This window comes from Gymnogyps californianus, chromosome Z, assembly GCF_018139145.2.
Source record: "Gymnogyps californianus isolate 813 chromosome Z, ASM1813914v2, whole genome shotgun sequence".
Classification (NCBI taxonomy): Eukaryota; Metazoa; Chordata; class Aves; order Accipitriformes; family Cathartidae; genus Gymnogyps; species Gymnogyps californianus.
In genome coordinates this window covers 20,075,418-20,095,248 of record NC_059500.1, presented here as the reverse complement: position 1 = coordinate 20,095,248, position 19,831 = coordinate 20,075,418, and the positions used below count along the sequence as shown (strand labels likewise).

General features: G+C 35.1%; 1 protein-coding gene across 6 annotated transcripts in view; it reads right to left on the bottom strand.

The window, feature by feature from the left end:
• CSNK1G3 (casein kinase 1 gamma 3) overlaps positions 1-19,479 on the bottom strand; it is a 65,858-nt gene extending 46,379 nt beyond the window's left edge. For all 6 annotated transcript variants that reach the window (XM_050912767.1, XM_050912768.1, XM_050912770.1 and 3 more), the window contains exons 1-3: positions 19,308-19,479; positions 15,413-15,453; positions 8,607-8,676 (exon numbers count right to left, since the gene is read on the bottom strand). In XM_050912767.1, the coding sequence (XP_050768724.1) occupies positions 8,607-8,676; positions 15,413-15,453; positions 19,308-19,479 (283 nt within the window). The remainder of the gene's footprint in view (positions 1-8,606; positions 8,677-15,412; positions 15,454-19,307) is intronic.
• Between the last annotated feature and the right edge of the window lie 352 nt (positions 19,480-19,831).

Below are 19,831 nucleotides of genomic sequence, written 5' to 3'. Positions count from 1 at the left end.
AATTCAACAGCCTGCCAAAGCCACAAGTATTCCCTACTAGGACTACAGAATCTGGCCCAAATCCTCTGAAAGCAAGCAATTACAAAAAATAGGATAGTGCCATATATGGGTTTTGACTTGAATCAAAGCAGCATACACAAAACCATGCATACACAAAACCAAAGCAGCATACACAGAAGGCCATACAATCCCCAGAAATGTAGCACTTTATGGCTACTGAAACCATGATCATCCATGCACTGTAAAACTCTGAACATGGAATGAGACACTATATAAGCAATATGACTTCAGCACTGCTAAAATGCCATGTTGGAGGTAAGCACCGCAATACTTAGACTACATTTCTTATTTACAAATATAAGAATATGTTTGCAAATGTAAGAAATAGTAATACAACAGTAAGAGTTTTCCATTAAAACAGATCTAATGTAACTAGTTATTTATATTACTAAAACAGAATTAGACATGCATTTTTATTGTAAGCCTTATTAAATCAAATACCCATTTATCTAACATTCACAACATTCTGTGAACCGTACCATCAAGCCTCCTTCACAATTACAGCTCTCTTATACAAAAAACACTGATTAATCTCTGAAATCTGTGTGATGTCACATTCCAAAATCAAGACAAATTTTTGTATACCACCAGGCTTCTTATGGTCAGTAATTATTGTTTCTCAGAAACATTAACATGTGCACCTATAAGTCACATTCAAATTTATGCAGCTGCCATTCTTACCAGATCTCTTGCACTTATTCTAGGGAAAAAAATTACTTTAAATGTAAATTGAGAAAATTCTGTACATTTCCTTAAGCCAAATGCTAGAAAGGACTGGCATAAAACAAGAAAAACTGCCAGCAACATTTCTTACAGTTTTTGTTGGGCTATACTTATAAAAATAGATTTGTAATTACCATCATCATTCATTCACTTAAATGTAAATATTAGCATATTCACATTAGTAAATGAGCAGCTCGGCCTTCCTGTTAAAGTACATTGGCAGCAACGGAACTCAAAACTGAGTCAGCTTTTTCCCCAAACAACTCAACAAAACCATAGCAGTCATCAGTACACAGATTAACAGTGCATATGAACAGATACCTCTTCAGTCAAGAGATTAATTATTTGATTCAGTTTAAGTGTTTTTAACAATAAATTTTTAAATTAAGCATAGAGCATGGTTTTCTAAGTTCACCTGTCCTGTATTTTTATTATGAGATTAAAAACCACTTCAACTAACGGCTTATTGTTTATTCTCCTACATAATAACCCCAGTCAAAGTAGAACAAAAGTAAAGTAGGACAGCGTTACTAACAAAACAAAAAAAAAAAAAACAAACCAACCAATTTTCAGTTTAAGAGCAAACTCTCAGCTACCCACCTAAGAGTATAGCTCAAAACAACATTCATGTGAAGTTACTAAAAAAAACTCACTTTGCATTTACACTGAATGACTGTTAGCAAGATATATGGGCAGGTTATGAAGTGAGACAACTCAAAGATACACACGTAAGAACTCATAAAGCATTATTTACATATGTAAAACTAAGACTACCCTGAACTGAGTTACTTGCTAACTCTGTAGTTAACAGCTAGGCATTTTGTCTTCAACCTTCATTGTTACTGATTGTTAGAAACATAATGCACTTGTTTTAGAAATGAAATTATGTTCTAAAATCTGAAGCCCCAGTAAATTATTACTCCTTTAATTAAGTACTGGGAATATTCAAGTAATTAATGTGTGCACATATATCACATCAGAGTACTCTGTTAAAAATCTCCTTTTCAAACTCACTTTGAGCTCTGGTAACTTCCATAATTTTTATCCTATAACAACAGCAAGTGCAGGATGCCAATCCCAAAATGTTTTGAAAAATACAGAATGGGATAGGTTATTTTACATTGTTTCTATAAGATCCATAAACAAAAATGATCACTTGTCACATTAATCTAGCTACAATTACTTCTAGCACTACAATCCAGCAGACTTGTTATTGACATACTTCCTCATGATGTGGTAGAATATCAATCTAGTCAATAAGTTACAATCTACCAATTGAGAAAGGAATTAAGAGATCATAATAAAGCAATGATAATTTTGTCTTAGGAGGAGTTATAGCAGAGCACAGATGCTGATACACTGTGATGAAACCATGCTGTGCCGCATTTTCTTCCACAGGCTGAAGTAGAAGGCAAGGTGGCTAGGGCCCAGGGGATGAGCCAGAGGTCGTCTCAATAGCAATCTGAAATCCCATTGTCTTCTCCCATAGAAAAGTAGTATTTTTAGTGGTTCATAGTGAAAGAATAATAAAAAAAAAAAATCACTTATCACTATCTTAAATACAAAAGATAGCCTCCCTTCCAGTGCCAGTATCTGCCTCATGCATTCTATATCCTGAATAGAGTTGTATAAAAAAATTGAAAAAGTGTCACTGAACATTCAAATCACACACACATATGCTCAAGCTGGTCTAAACTGAAATTAGATGAAGAAACACATTTTATCATAAATATTTTTGTCTTTACCTATAGCAAAAAGCACTGAACACTGAAGTACTGAACTTCATTCTTGGCCTTCAGCCCAAACACCTTTTTAACATAGAAAACAAGAAAAAAGACTATAAACAGCAACATCTACCCTACCAGTCAACATTAAACTGTGTATAATGTACCTTATAACAAAGAAGTGTTCAATCTCAAGCCTTAAGGCACTCTGCACCAAAAAAAAAAAAAATCAGAAATTCTCAGTATTTCAAACTGACTTTGCTACATTCCCAAACCAAACACTGTCATCAATCTGGAGAATCCTGACATGCTCGAAATGCTAAAATAAATATTCTACTGAGCTTGATTACCAAAATGATGAGCAGACTCCATTCCTCTACAACAGCAGCTGACCACGATGCACAAATGCTTAGTACTTCCCTGGCTGCAGCTTCAAGGTTACTTACAGACTTGTTCTTACACTAACAGCATTTACTAGCCAATACGTGCACAAGTGATCAAGTAATCTTCCTGTATCTTCCAAAATCACATTATGTCAGCACTGCGATCTTCTTCAACCACTAACGCAACGGTAACTTTTTCATCACCACTGTCCAAGTAGTATGATTCTGTTATGTCTAAGGCACACTCTCATGACCTCAAAACTGAAAAATACATTTTTAGATAGCAATGCAGAGCACATTTACCACATGACTGTTAGTACCAAACCATGAAAAAGATTCTCAGGTACAGAATGCAATACTTAGCATTTATTTCACACTGGCCATAACCTTTTAAAATACAACACCTTTTTCCATAGTACACAAATATACATGCACTGGCCACCCTGTAAGAAAAGTGTTTGACTGCCAGTTTTAGGAGTGGAAATGTTACCTAGACTTCAGCTAAAAGTACAAAAGTTAAGAAAAATAAAATATTATTAACAATACTGAGCATCTGCCTTCTCTGAAACATTAATACATCAGTTTCAGAAGCAGGATAATCCACAGCTGAACAGATCTTTGTCTCTTTCAAAAATGACCACAAATGAAAAACTAAAATCTAACAATGGATACCCCTTGTTGCTATAGACAGGTACTATAGTAAGTCTGTTCTTAGTAGAACAACAGCATTGCAGACACAAGCTCTACTAAGGCAGGTTAAGCAGCAGGAGCCACCTGCCATTCTTTTGTTCCACTTGTCAGATGGGTAAGTACAAAAAAGTCCTCATTCACTTGTAAAGACTCCCAGTCATTATGATTAGTGACCCACAGATTTATTAAGAGATGTTAGAAAAATCAGACAATGAAAGTTGAATAGTTTTTATGCTCTTCAACACATAATACAAAACTTCTTTAATATGTACACAGACTCCTCATTGCAAAAGGGAATTGAGCCATACTGTAAATACCTACCTGTCAAAGAAATAAAACATTTTAAAAGTTTTCACCAATAAGGTGTTTAAATTGAAAAAATCCCACATTAAAAAAATCCTCAGCTTTACCGCTCAAGACTCAAATTGAGCCAGCAGTTACTGATTTTTTTTTTCCCCCTCTCAGTCCCTAGTAGTAGGAAAGCACACTGAATTTAGGTGCAGTTAAATTATGGGCATAGCACATGAAAGACATCTACAGCTCATCTTCTTACCATGAGGAGAAAGACTGATAGCATAAAAGATGAATACAAAAATAAATAAAAAATACAAAACTGTTTTCTATTCATTCCAAAAGTCCTAGTGTCATTTCAGGTAACAATTTAACTACAGTTTTATTTGCAGTACTACACTTATGATAATGTATGAGTTGTTCTTATCATTCATACTTGGATATTAAGAAAATAAACTTTTAACTAAAATTTTATTAGAATTAAAGATATTTTAAATTCCATCTGTAGGTTGCTCATTCAGTTAACTAGAAATTTCTGCATACTGACTAAATGATCTCAAACTTCAGGACAGCATGCTCACAGTCACTGAATGACAAAATTATGGCAGAAAAGAGACAGCAATTTTCATAAAAATCTCTATTGGTATACAAAACCTAAACGAAAGCTAAATAATGATGTGACTAAAATAAGCCACATCTTTAAACCATTAAGAACTATTTTTAATAAGTTTTAGATCCATTCCCCTGAATAATTAAAAATGTTTCAAAAAAAGCCCAAAAGTACATAAAATGTTTCCTGTTTAAGAAAGATTCTCCACATTTTTTTCCTGACAAAAACCTACATGCTACTGCACATTCACAGGCATGTTCAGTAAAAAGCATATCTCAGAGTAAAGTTACAGATTATAAGACGCCTTCATAAGCAAATTCTCTCCAAAGGAATACAGTTTTGAAATGTTAATGCTTTTTCATGCAAGTCAAAAGGACTTTTTATTCAATACAGAGAATGAATACTCTCAGTTCAAAAGTCCTATATATAAAAACTGCACATCTATCATATTTCATGTCTATTTTTCTCTTGTTCTTTCAGGGAGTAGAACTATGAAAGATCCCCCAAATTTTTTTCACTCAAGCATGTCTTCCATCTTCGTGGCATTCAAGACACAGTAGAGCAAGACTATTAATTAATTATTTATTAATTACAGAAATTAATATATAATTTAAAAAAATCTAAGTCACAAGGTCATTAGAAAAGAAAGAAAAAGGGATATTATAAGTAAGTAGACTTGTAGTAGACAAATACTGGCTGGAGATAAAGGAATACCAAGAAAACATACAATTTTGAAATGCTACTCCTTCCATCAAGGGCTCTCACAAGATCAGAGGAAGCACTACGATGCTCTGTTAAAAACGGTTAGAACATAAGATAATCTGTCACCGAATAACACTGTCTCTACTTGCTTTCAGGAAGATATTTCAGGAAAATAACCTAATTTTCTTCCAGAACTATTTATTCACATGTTAATGCCTCTCCCTCCTCCCCATGCCACCCCCAAATAAACTGGGATTTCACAGGGACTACAGGTATTTTATCCCTTAAGCTTCAGGTTATTTCACACTAAGCATGAGTCTGTAGCATAACCTGTGGAATTAATAGTTCTTATTTGTGAAAAATGAAGTTTTGTGCATAGGAAATAATGGCTCTGCTTACAAAACTGGGAAAGGGAGTACTATTCCCTTCTCACCAGTTGCTTCTGAAACCATTTTTTTAGTAGTAATTTGCTGTTAATACACATGTATGCATATATACATGAGGAGAACAAGTGGAAAGGCTATTAAATGCAAAATAAGCAGTCTACACTCACATATAAAGCTATCTGCCAAGTTACAAGAAGTTTTGTGTGAATAAACAAAAAGAACTACAGAAAAGACTGCTTCATGATTAAGAAAGCCTGCAAATGTGGATTTTTAGAAGCCAGAAGGCTCCAGACAACTGGAACTGCTAGTACAGTGAGTAATTACTTATCAGAGAATTCTCCTATCTGCTCGTAATTACTATACTTCAAATTTCTTCCAGCAATAACAGCTATTTTTATACTTCCTATGATGGACTCTTCTGCCACTTGCACAGTGAAGATACGCTTCTGTCAATTTACTCTTTCTGACAAAAGTACAACCACTGCCCATAAAGCAACACTATCTACATGGACAGATCTTGTATACAATTTTTAGTATCTCCTGTTCTATGTAGGAAGGATTAGCTGCTTTCTGAATTTATCACTTGGTCCATCAACTTCCCACCACTACGTTTTCCAACGGTTCATGTGACGAAATTTCTTAAATCTACACTTGACAATAAACATGTATGTCATGAAAAATCAGTGAAGTAAAACCAATTGCCTCAGATTACATGAAGACAGAAATTATATAATTCTGCAACTTTTTTCCTAAAAGAATCTTAGGCTGCATAACTTCCTGGGCTTGAGGGCCCAATTCCTGCAAAGATGGGGAAAGGGAGAGTGCTGCAGAAAGACAAGGAATCAGCAATTTTTTTTAACTTCTCTTTAAGAAGATAGGAGCATGAATATTACTTTCTTCATGATGAGTCTTTCCCACAAAAACCCATTAAAATGAGTCTCAAGTGGGGTGCCTGAGGAAGTCAGACAAGACTCATGAAGGAATTTACGGGGTTCTGTGCCTGCTGGGGGAGGCTTTCACTTTGGAATAAAAGCAGAGAGGAGGTCTGTAACAAGGTTCTTCATAAATATTGAAGATGGTTAGTAACTCATCAGCTTTATCTTCTTGTTTTCATCCCAAAGGTCTCCTGAACTTCATGCAAAGAATCAGAAAGATGATTCTCCTTTACAGTACTTCAGTAAGGCAACAGAGAAAGCAATAAAGTTGTTGCAATCAAACAGGGTTATAAAGACCGAATGATATCCAAAGTAAAGCAGACTAACTTTGAATTGCCTACCTTCACATTAAACACAGTCTCCCAATCTTATTCAGTAAAGAAAAAGGTAAACAAAGTTACGTTTGCTAAGACATTTTTCCCAAGAAATATTCCCATAAGTGATCCTACCGCAGAGAAGCACTGCCTATTTTCTGCAGTCTGAACTAGTAATTACAGCTTTATTCTTACCTCCACTACACAGCTCCTTTGCTATTTTAGATAGTTACACTTTGGTTTTCACAGCTGGGTACTGTCCCTAACTTGTGGGTTGCCTCTCATTAGTTAAGCAATTAAGATCTCTGCTTTCCACTTATCAGCTATTTCACAGTGCTAGCCTAGTGTATGCTGATGATTTACAACTACTTACAAAACACCAGACATTATACCCTGATGACTTTCTCCAATTAGCAAGCACGTAAGACTCAACATTTTGACTGGACATTCCACAACTTAATTTTCTATCTATGAACAGGAACAGACAATGTCATGTCTTGCAAAGAGTTATCTCTAAAGATTCCTGGTTGCAGAGCATTCATACTACAGCATCAAAAAAAAAAAAAAAAAGAATTGAAAGTATTGGAAAGTATGTTTCTGTAGAGAAGGTCCTTAAAGAAAAGCACAAAATTTTGAAAGCTACCTAACTAGAGAAACACTATCCACTCTGTGTATCAATGAACATTTTTGAAAGTGAAAGTACTATTTCAAAAGTATTAAAATTCATCGTAACACACACATTCAAGGCAACAAAGTGAAAGTGGTGTAGGCATGTTCATTTTGTATTCCCCAACTTTTAGAGATGACTTTTCAGCTTAAATAGTATTTTATTGTAGTTTAAGCATAACTTTAAAATCACCATTACAAAATCTAAGCTGCCTTTGACAGAAAAAACTGAGTGTGCATGTAGAAAACCACTATTAACATTCCATTTTATACAATAAACTTCTACATCAGTAAAAAATTGAAAAAGTAACTAACTATACGACCTATGAAAAACTATTCTAGGAATTAAAGGAACATTTTCAAGGAAAAGATATCCTAAGATTTCTTCCTAGGGTATAACTTATTTAGGGAAGATTTGTACTCACTTTCCTAGTTTAAGAAGCTTCACGTCTTGCTAACTGACTATATACAGTTTTGTGAAAGGCACAAAACTATGTGAGAAGTTTTAGGTATTGCTCACCTATAAAAGCAAAAGGTGATAACTGGATCATTGAAGGGACCATCATAAGAGTACTTCTGGGTGTAAAAGCACCAAGGGGAGCGAAAGGAGAAATTCAAATTTTAAACTGCATTTAAACTTCTTTAAAAAGTATTTAAGAGACTTAAAACTAGTAAGCAGTAATATATACTGTATCAACGGAAGTGAAGTAAAACAAAACTGAGACTGAAGCTATTTAACTATCATAGCAACTTTAAATAAAAATATGTGATTAGTAGATTAGCAGTTCGGTTGGTCATTTATAGTGTTTATTCAAAGAGAACACACTGGGAATAGTCTAAGACTGCTTAGTTTAAGATATACCCATATGCACACAAATTCTGTGATATTTAAGACTTATTAAATAGTCTTAGGATTTCATAGACACACTTTAAAGAGTAGAACAAAAAAGTGTTACAATACTAGAAAAACGTATACATTAATCCACTGACTCATGGGGCAGGTTCTGCTTTAAGTAACTACGGACACTTCATTAAATTGATTTACACCCCTAAATTAGAAAACTTCTGTCAAAAATTGATCCTGGATTACATCACAGTAAAATGCATGACACTGCTTTTTACCTCCAGATCCTAGCTGCTTGTAGAATCTGTATTCCAAATGCAGCTGTGGTGCTCTCGACTTCATTGGCTCCTGATTTAAAAACAAAAACAACATTTAAAACAAAGCCTCTCTGCCAAAGCCTAAAAACTAGTACACTAACCTACTACCAGCCAAACTAACCCTACTGCTTCCAAGCCATGTGGAAAGTTTGAATGTTTCTTCCAAAATGACTGGTAATTAAGAAACCAAAACCTCAGTCAGGTGAGACTAGAGCATATGGGGACATTTACAACTTGTATTGCTTCACAAGACTGGGGTCCAACATGCAAACCCAATCACAGACCCACAATGGAATAGCTAAAAAATAATCTGTCTCTCCAAAGCATGTGGGTGATGTGTCTTGCAGCTCTCAAAAGGTGGCATTGATATGCAGCTTAACAGATCTAAAAGACTCTCCACACACCTACTATACATGATAGATGTATCTTTACCAGAAAAAAAACTTTTATCTTAGGATCTTGACAAAAAAATACCAAATCCTTCCACCAAATAGTAACAGCTTAGCAGAAATTAAGTAGCACCATTTTAAACTATAAATCTGAAACAGCAAAAAAAGCATCAGAGTAAGTTTGTATCTTTCTTTTCCCAACATAATTTACATAAACGAATGAAATCTTAGTTCTGTATTCTACATACTAATGTGGCAAGGTCTTATAAAGTGACATGAGATTAAGCACAGGAACACACAAGCAGCCTAAATGAAAGCCCTAACTTCTTGAGTACTTCCCTTTGCAAAGTAAAGGTACTTTATCATAAGATTCTTGAAGTAATTTCTGTAGCATCTTTTAGAAGATACGCCTGGTTTCTTGTGATATGTAACATCGTCCAATGCATCAGTGATAATTCAGACATTAACTGTGCATTACGCCTACACAGACTGCTCCGACTAGAACTGGAGCACATAATCACTAAGATGGTTAATACACTTATCAGCAATAACTGATACTGCTGGATGTCAGTTTTCAGGAAAAGTGTTCATCTCTTTCCTCACACCATCTTCTCCAGAAGCCAGCAGTTTATTAACCTGTGTTGTTTCCCAGTGGCACATGCAGGTCATAGCAACCATGAGCCAGTATGCAATCAAGAGAAACTTAGCCCTCTTCCTCAACCCATCTCCCTCCAACACTCAGATATTTCAAATTGCTGCTACTGTTACAGCTGAAGTCCCTGTCAGGGTACATTTATGCATTTGATTTTGCCAGAATGCCAAAGGTTGAGGCCCAAAAGTAAAGAGGGGCCAATGTAACAGTTTCTACAAAAAACAAGTAGAATTTAATATATGGTTTTTATGCTCCAGAGCATTCATCCTAGCTGAACACTGGAATTCTTTGCAAAGAAGTGAGCAAGAACTTTCTAAAACAAAAAGGCATTCATCCTTCACAAACTGAATTACTAAGCAAGACTTACTGGGCCACCAAAAGGTCCTACTTACAGTTTGAGGAGAACACATGAATTTTATTGTCAAGTATTAAAAACAGATATCCCTTAACAAAACACTTTACTGTAAACACAGGCCTAAGCAAATCAGTGTAACTATCAACCTTCAGTACTCAGTAAATCCACTATGAAGCATGTTACTGAAACATTTTAACCTTTTACAAAACCACACAAATTCAGCTACTGGTTTGCCTGCAGTAGTACTATACAAGCCTGTTAGTTAGAAAACATACCACTCTCTATGTAGTCTCTCATTAAAGCTTGTAATTCTGCCTGCTAAGAGGAGAATATTTTAGTCCATAAAACTCTGCATGTCTGCTGAATATACTAAGACAAGACACTGGCTTATGGGCAGTTTGATTTTGTTCAATTATACAGTTTCACCTTAATTGATAGTACATTAACAATTTAATCAGCACTCAAAGTTATAAGATGCCCCCATAATAAGGATGAAAAATAGCTTGTATGTATTAAATTCACATCAATAGACCCCCCAAAAATTGTCCCAGGGAAAAGAAACAGCTTCCAATTTTTGACATACACATCTACACATTTTCAAATGAACACTGCTTGTTCCGGTCATCAGCAGGAAACAGTTCAGATAAGCCTCCAGAAGGCAAATGTTCTCAAAGAGTCAAACAAGTCTACTTCACAACTGCACCCCAGCCAAAGACTGAAGTTAAATCCTGTCTAGCAGAGAGACAATTAAATACTTTTACTCCCTTCTGGTAATGGTGAAAAAAATGCGTTAATATGTAATTGTAGTCCATCTATTAGCTGCAGTCTTCTGGAATTGCCTTATTTTTGTAAGGAGGTCTAGATATCTTCCTGACTGTTCAGTAAGTCCAAACATACAAAGGAAATACAATCTTTTCTCCAACAAAACTTGTGAGAGAGCAAGCACAATAAGCTCTTTACATGAAATTTGGATTGTTCCTACACATCCCACTTTGCAGTACACAGTGAACTACTGATAAATGAGAAAAAGATATATAGATAAGGATAAATCAAGGCAAAGGTATGTTAAATGTAATCTTCCACCATAACAAAGGAGTGAAGAATACACCACTGTAACTACATTTTTATGAATAAGTCTAAAAAGCATATTCAAGAATAAAAAAGAAATGGCAAGTCATAGTTCTTTCTATTTTCATTAGTATTTCAGTACATTTCAGCATCTAAAAATAAGCTTGGTAACACATAATTGTTTAATCATGTTAATCCCAGAGGGCTTTGAAGCCAACTTCTCTTACCAAAAGAAATTAGTGTATTCTGTTTACTTGAAAAAGCTCCAGTCTTCACTAAAGCATCCTGAAAGAACTGTTCCAGGATTTCTGCAATGTTCTGTAAACAACCTTCACCACACTGCTTTTACATTCAAGTCTAATTATTTCAAAGATTCTATATTAAAACCTAGATAGCTTCTTTTCCCTGCAAAAGAGCATTTCACTCTCTTAATGAGGGACTCCGGGTCTTGCTCCCATCAAAGAATTAATGTGCAGTTTACTAAGCACCGGTTACCTGAGCAGCAGAAACAACAGCTCTTTAGCTCAGAGAGGTTCTTTTGAACCAAGTTTTTTCCCCCCCTTTTTTCTTTTGTGGAACACTTACACATTCAAACAAAAGAATAAAAACACATGAAATGTGAATTCTGTTTCAAGTTTAAATTTTTTTTTTGCAATTATTTTTGTGCCAAATACATGGAACAAACTACTATACATTTTTCCAGATATGCCACTTCACTCCCAAAGAGCTTTGAGAAAACAGACAGTTTACTTACTCTAACCATAATGTTAGAAATTTTCAAGAACTCTGACATTAACCCAAAGCACAATATAAACATTCAGCTATTACCTACTTTTCATGTTTTCACTAATCCAGTGAGAACACCTACTCAGTATATTTTCTGTCTCTGCTTCATATTTTCTTAAGCAACAGCAAACAAAAGCTATTTTCAGGAAAAAATTCTTCAAGAGATAGCGCTCTTGTTACAGGAAAAGATCAGTCTATTAAAGAGTTGCACTTGATTTGGATTTACTACAGCCTTCTAGAGAGGTTCTGAAATGGTATCATTCTAGATTGCAATAGTTCTTGAAAAACAAAAAAGCAGGAAAAAAATCATTCCAGCCTTCGAACCTACTGCAATCTTCTTTCCACACACACTGCACTTAGAATTTTAAGGATTAAAATCTTAACAGTTGAATGATTAATGAATCAATGAATTAAAGATTACAGATTAAAAGCAGCAGTGACTACCTCATAACCTGCGATCTTTCACACAAAGACAGAAAGAAAAATTGACTTATTTCCAGAAGCAGTTCAAGCAGAAATTCGTTTCATTGGTACTTGGTTAGTGGTTAAGCATCCTGCAGAGGAGATAAGTTTGGGAAATGGAGAAATTTGTCACAGGGAAAGGGAGGAAGAATGAAGGAGAGGGAAGAGCTGAATAGGGAATAGCAGGTTTAAGTGAAGTAGACGATCATGTAATAAAAGAAGTAAACCTAACAATAAATGAAGAGGTGAGCAGGAAAGGTACAGTTCATGTATGCCAAATGGTTACTGCTGAAGAACTACCTCATCACAAGATACCAATTTGTATACTAATAGACCAGCAGAAACATACAAACCCCACTAGACAGTGCACAACTGATAAAGCCAGTTCTTAAGAGTCTCGTTCCAGTTCTTAAAGTCTGTTCTAATCTTTCAAACTTGAGCATCTGCCCAACCAGAACAGGCCATAATGAAAGAAATCAGATTAAGAGTAAGATCCTGGAACTGTAGCCATTTTACCAGAATAAATATGCATTTACATACAAACTTTATACATTAAAATGTATACATTGTATGACCCTCAGGCCTCACACAGAAAAATGAGGTGTTTAAACTATTTCCTTACACAAGTAAGTCCTGAAGTTGCCATAAGCATCATAAACAGGAACATACTTGTATAATTTTGTCCAGGATAGAAACATTAATTTAACACGATGAGAAGTTGAAGTCAAAACAGTAGTTTATAAAATCCATTTACTTTTAACATCAGAAGCACTCCTGCAAGCTGCTGTATAAATGCAGCCATTATAACTCATGCTCTCGAGAGAAACCCACACAATCCTCCTGCACTAGAGTATATGGTTACCGTTTCTACACAAAACATCTGGCATAGGAGTTGTCTTGCTGCTCGCAAGAAAACAGTACGTCAACAATGGAATGCTACCACGAGGAATACAAATACAATTTTAGGATACTGCAGCAGAGATATTACCAAAACCATACCTGCCAAGGGCAACTGCTCAAACTAGAATACATACATAATTCAAGTAACCCCTTCAGGAGGGCTAAACTTGAACTACAACAGGTGCAAAACAGAGAGGAAATTAAGAGTGCCTCTTTTAGGATAACAAAACAAAGAGTGAGCATAGGCCTAATGACTGCTTTCAAAGCACAAAGGGAATAAGTACCAGAGACAGGGAAAAACTGTTAGGCTTACATTTTAAAAGGGAAAGGATGGTATACCACAAGCAAGCACAACCTACCTAACTGTTAGAATAAAGTCCTGGCAGTGTCTCCAATAGGAGAAGAAAAACAGTAAAAAAGCAAAATTCAACTAACTCCTATAATTTGATGCAGCTGCTTTTAACAGACTGAACCTTGTGACTCAAATCCCTTCCAATTTGGAAACAAATTCAAGAGCTGAAAGATATTAAAAAAATGAGAACCATATTAAAAGAACCCACTAGTTCTACCTGCTAATAAATGTATTTTTACTTTACAATGATGATGCCAGCTCCAGTGTTGATTTTCACTATGATTCCTTCCATATGTTGTTTATTGCAAAGACAATAGCTTTTCATACCACTAATGTAAGAGGACAACTCGAAAAGTTAACTACATATTCAGAGTTCTTTAAGCACTAGTAGTAAATTACAGACTTACTTGAAGTCACTAAAGAACCAGTGCAGTAAAAGTTATTCAATAATGATACTTCAAAGTTTTAGCACAGCTGTAAGTGAACAGCTGTAAGATTGAGTAATTTGGAAACAAATAAAGTAAAAGTTGCCACTTTGAAAGTTGAAATGGGTTGAAACAGTAGCTGAGTGTATTAATAGTTTACACATATAATAAAAATGGTTTTACCACAACCCACTGATCAGATTAAAAAGTTCTCTTGCTTTACATCATCAAGTAATTAGTGCTTAAAAAAAAAAATCACTATCTTGCAAACTATTTCTGAATGTGATTTATAGTGAACATTCTTTAACTAGAGGAATTCTCAGACCATTTTCAAGTTTTACCAGACATACAGAATAAGTTCAAGACATTTTAAAATAAAATGGATTTAAATCTGGTTTAACGCACACCCGGTAACCCTCAAAACTGCATCCAATGTTGCTCTTTCAAACCATAACTTGGATGTTTTTAAATCTGTAACTACTCCTGAAGTATTTTACTAAGCAAGGATAGTGATACAAATATTTTTCAGGAGTTTATTATATACATTTGTAATGCTTTTTAGATTCCCCTTCTAAAGTCACATATTTCTGTTTCCATAGTTTACCTTTCACTTTATGGAATCAGAAATTCACCTTACTATGCTATGAAAAACATTCTGTCCTACTGCAGCAACAAGAAATTAATGAGAGTCCTAAAATTCCTTCAATGACAAAAAGTAAACAACTGAATTTCATCTTGAAATACTTTGGTTACAAAAAACAGTCATTTACCAAGAAGTTAGAAGTATCCAGAAGTAAAAGATGAAGTAAACTGAGTTCTGGTGAAAGATTCAGAAAAAGCAGAACAATGACATATTAACAAAATATCCAAATTTACCATGTTTGTAAGTGAAGGAAACATTTTACACATCATTGCAAATAAAACATGTCTACCAAAACAGATATGCAAATACCAATGATTACAGATGAAAAACATTTTGTGGTGGGAATAAGGGTGTTAAAATACAGGCAATCTGCAGAATTTCTGGAGCTTCTCTGCAGTCACCTTACCTCAGATTCACATTAAATTTGGTGTTCCTCTACTTGTTGCACAAAAAAGGAATCTACTAAGACAACTGCTGAACATACCCTTGAAGCAGCAGTCAATCATCGACTTTACAAACATAGATTTAGCCTTGAGAACAGTGACAACAATTAACACTGGCTTTATTCAATATGGCCTAAGTATATAATTACATCTATCACTAACTGCTTTCATCTAGTCAGTTGAAAACACACAAGACTACTAAGGATTTCAATTAAGGAAATCAAACCATTATACATGAAAGGAAAATTCTGATTAGTTTCTCATCCCGAATCCTTAAAAAAAGTTAACTTACCAGCTTAATTGCCACATATTCATTTGTGTATAAATTTTTTCCTTGAAAAAAGAACAAAAACAAGAATGTGAGACATTGGCTTTCCTGTTCAAGTAAAATGCCATTTAAACCTCAAGAAAGTCTTTGAAACATTTTTGATCTAAGGTGCTAGGTGTTCTGGTAGTGACTTAAAAAAATGTGACTTTGTTAGTCTGATAACATACTTTAAAAATAACTTCGTTCTTGAATAGTGTAAGAAGTGGCAGTTTCACTCAGAGACAGTTTCAGCTATTTCACCAAGTTTGCAAAATTTTTAATACACTAGAGAAGCTTGAAAATTCATAAATTACTGTAAGTGGAATGTGATATTCTACATTTTCATATTGATTGCTGAAAACTGCTTAAAATTTATTTTAAAATTATCATATGGTTTTGGAACACCAGATACTAATTAAAGTTAGAATTAACTAGGACTATTTTTTTCATCAATTCTGTAATTTACTATGCTTAAAGTTAGGACAAACAGGGCAAGAATATTACTGCGTAAAATGGTTACACCATTTGGAAAATGCATCTGCTGCTTTAAAAGTGATTCTGTCACTGGATAAGCATATGTCAACAAGCATGACTTCAAATTGTATGCAATGACTAAAATATTAAACAAGCTTTATAGGTGCAAAATTAAAAAATAGCAGATAAAGGAAAAAATAAGTTGTCACTTCCGACACTGTTCGTTTCTCTACAGTCTTCAAATGAGTTTAGTGTGTATTATTTTTAATGACAATCCTACTTTTTTTTCCTGCAGTATTACTCAGGTCTGAATTTCCCATGTTTAGCTCAGTTTTGTTAAAGAAATTAAACAGGGAAAAGGCATGGACCACGACAAAAAGGTTCCCTGCGAAGACAGTTACATTTATAGTCAAAGACTATGATCTCAGCTCTAATCCTTATTTTTAAAAATAGAGTACTCTTGCAAAGCTGAAAAAAGATGTATTAAAATCACGTGTCTGTTAAGGGATCAACTTTACACAAAGCAAGTTACCTAAAGGCTGTACAATAATAAACACAGAATCAGTATGGGCAGCATGCCCTGATCTGACCACCAAAAGAATGGGTAATTCCAAGACCCACCCAGGGACTAGAGTGGAAATCCAGGCATCTTAAATAGTTATTTCTTATCTTATGATCATTTGACTTACATTTTTGACAAAAAGTGTACTTTGTTTGAAGTTGCTTCTGTGTCTTTGCATATTATTACAATCTAGAAGACATTAAAAGGAACTCTTGCAGGGGCCCTGCTCATTCAGTCTATTAGATAGATAATCACCTACTGGAGTAGCTAACAAATCCAGTTACAGTTAAGTGATGGGATATTGGGTTTCAGTAGCCAAATACAGTAACGACAGGCTTATTCTGAAGAAACATCAGAAGGGAGATTGTAACTTTCCATGTCGTGACTCAAGACAATTGTCTCTTTAAAATATGGAAGACAGCAGATTTGACAGGACTGCTGATCTATCTCCAAACACAGAACAGGTATCACGCAATGCATCACATGTAGCAGCAACAAGCTTTCTTTTACTACCCCATCAGTTTATCTTAACTATAGCTCAGAAGAGCCTTAAGATTAACAGCTCAATATTCAAAACAATTTAGTCCTTTGCAAGTTAATGGTTGCACATCACACACGACATTTGCTACATACAGCCAATTTACCATTTGATCCACAAGCCGCTACAGAAGTCTGGCCATTCCTTTCTTCTGAGCTGGAAGAACTACAACGGCTACTGATTTGTAACTGAATTTTTATCTCCTGAAATGCAACTTCACCGCTCTTTAGCAACTTTATTCCTCCTTTAAGTTTTTAAGATTCGACCCTAAGACACATGCTCAAAATACATTCCAGTTTGCCTAAGTACATAAAACAAATTAAGTGCTTGTGTATGTCTTTGTAGGAAGGATGCCCACTTTAAGTTACTTGCTACTGTAGTAATGTAAATGTGAAAATAACAAATTTATATAAGAATCTGTAATACCAATCTTAATTCCTGCTTTCAGTAACTTACGGTTAAAACATCTTACCCCACAAATAACAGTAAATGAGGATCTGAAAGTTCTACTACACATGCAAAAAAAGCAGACGTTAAAGAGAAAGCTTGCACTTGTCCTGGTGGCTGTTGCAGGACAGTACACTACACTATCATCTTTCTCCTATTTCTTTTACTTGTTTGTCCTATTTTATTTCAGTACTATCAGACTTTAAGTCTTAACTACTTTAATATTGTATTTAGAATGAAATAGATTATTTCACTCTATCTGCTGCAAGCAAATGAGTTAATCTGATATTGATCTGAAATAGATAATCAGCTCTGTACATTGTGACCACTCCAAGATAACAGACAGGAAAAAAAATTAGCTTTATTAGTTTACAGTTGCCTTCAGTAGTAAATGTGACATTAATTAGACTGGTTTGATTTAGTTCATGGAGAGGTTTAAAAAGAAAAGCTATCATTTAAAGCCAGTTTAGAAAAGTTTAGGAAAAGCTGAAGACAGTTTCAGCTTGACTTGTGAGCTGCAGAGGCACATATATAACACTTTAAAGGTCAAAATAAATCAATCTTGTTTAACTATTAATAGGAATAACAAGAGTACCTCTTACTGAGACTGTGTTAAATTCAGTATCCTCAGACAGCACTCCAGCAATGTTATCTTTCATCCCTCTACAGTATTAATATGCTAAGCTTGTTTACATTCTGACTCAGACTAGATATAAGGCCCCCCAGAAAGCACTATATTAATAACATGTTATATTTTACGCACGTTATAAACATGCATATATAAACATGTTATATTTTATGCAAGCACTGTATTAAAAACATTGTCTGAGGGACAACAAGTAGCAGTTCTACCAGAGGCAGAAGATCAACAGAAATACAACACCTACATAGCCCAGCCTACTCTCAAATACCCCACTTTTGATCTCATCTCTCTTTAAACCTTGAAGCAGTGCATTAACTCAAACCTTCCAGGAATACTGGAATAAATTCTTGCCATCTAGTGTCAAGTTTCATTTGTTAACACATACAGAATTCCCAGATCTTGAAAACCCTGGTTAATCATGCTGTCATCATGGAAATTTAAGTCCCCAAAACTAAACACATACTCTTCCAAAAGCAACATCCATCTTTTACTGTCTAGTTTAATAAATGGTAAAATTTCCAGCTTTGCTGCCCAAATTCTTCAAAATTCCACAGGTCCTTCTCAGTCTGTCCCTTCTTCACCACTTGATTTTCATCCATCTGTTCAGCAGCGAACTGACTGAATTACCCATCTCCCAGATCCTCACTACAGATGGATTCTCACTGTCCCTGTCTAACAGCAGCTCACTGTTTAGCCTCCCTACACTGCTGCTGATGAAAGGAAAACAAGGAATCCAAGAGCTTGTTGCTATTAAAAACATTGTAGTGCCTGCTACACCGTCTCCAAGAGATCTCCAAGACCACAGTACTATAAGCTGAACCTACAGGAGGAGGATGTGTTTCACATACACTTAGCCCCAAATACGCCTGAATAAACTGCTTCAGGAAGCAAGGAAAGCTAGCAAAAATACAATAATCATGAAGTAATTTCCAGCATCTTGGAAGAGACAACTGACTGAATTTAGGATAGCACTGCACACTGTTACAAAATGTTTTTAGTCCCAGAAAGTCTCCTGCCACAGAGATTCTTAATATGTGACAGAGCCTGCGCTGGCTAGGATCAAGCCACAAAAGATGGGCAAGGCAAATTTAACCTACTTGAAGCCTGAAAGTAGTTTGAAGAGCTGTATGGTGTGTTTATGTAGATATTTTCATGCCTAGACCGCATACAATGGCCTTGAATAATGTAAACTGAAATAAAGAAACAAGGATCTTACCTAACCGTAGTTCTCCAAAATTACCGCATCCGATTTTTTTGCCAACTCTGAAGTTAGGGCCAACCATTAACACTCCAGAATTTGAGGAACCAGTTCCACGTGGATTATGGCCTGACCTCCCACTAGGCCGTGCCATTCTTTCATCTGGCTTGTCCTTCTTTTTATTATCCATGTCAAGTTTATGGTACTCCACTTTGATGTCTTCCTCTTTTTAAAAAACAGTATAAACAAACTCCAATTGGACAATGTGAGAATGAAAACATCACCAGTGAAGTGCCCAGCAGGTTACTGTCAGTAAGCAGTCAACAGCAGCGTGTTCATCCCATTCACAAAGCCTTGGTAGTATCTGTAGTAAAAATATATCTCCAGAATGCACAACACCAGCAATATTTACTAGTATTTACAGGAATTCTGTTAAAGAAAAACAAAGTTATTCAATACAGTAAGATTCTTGAACAAAATTACCTCTCCCTTCAACCAGTCATATGATTAAGCTATAACTAATTATATTTGCTTTACAGATC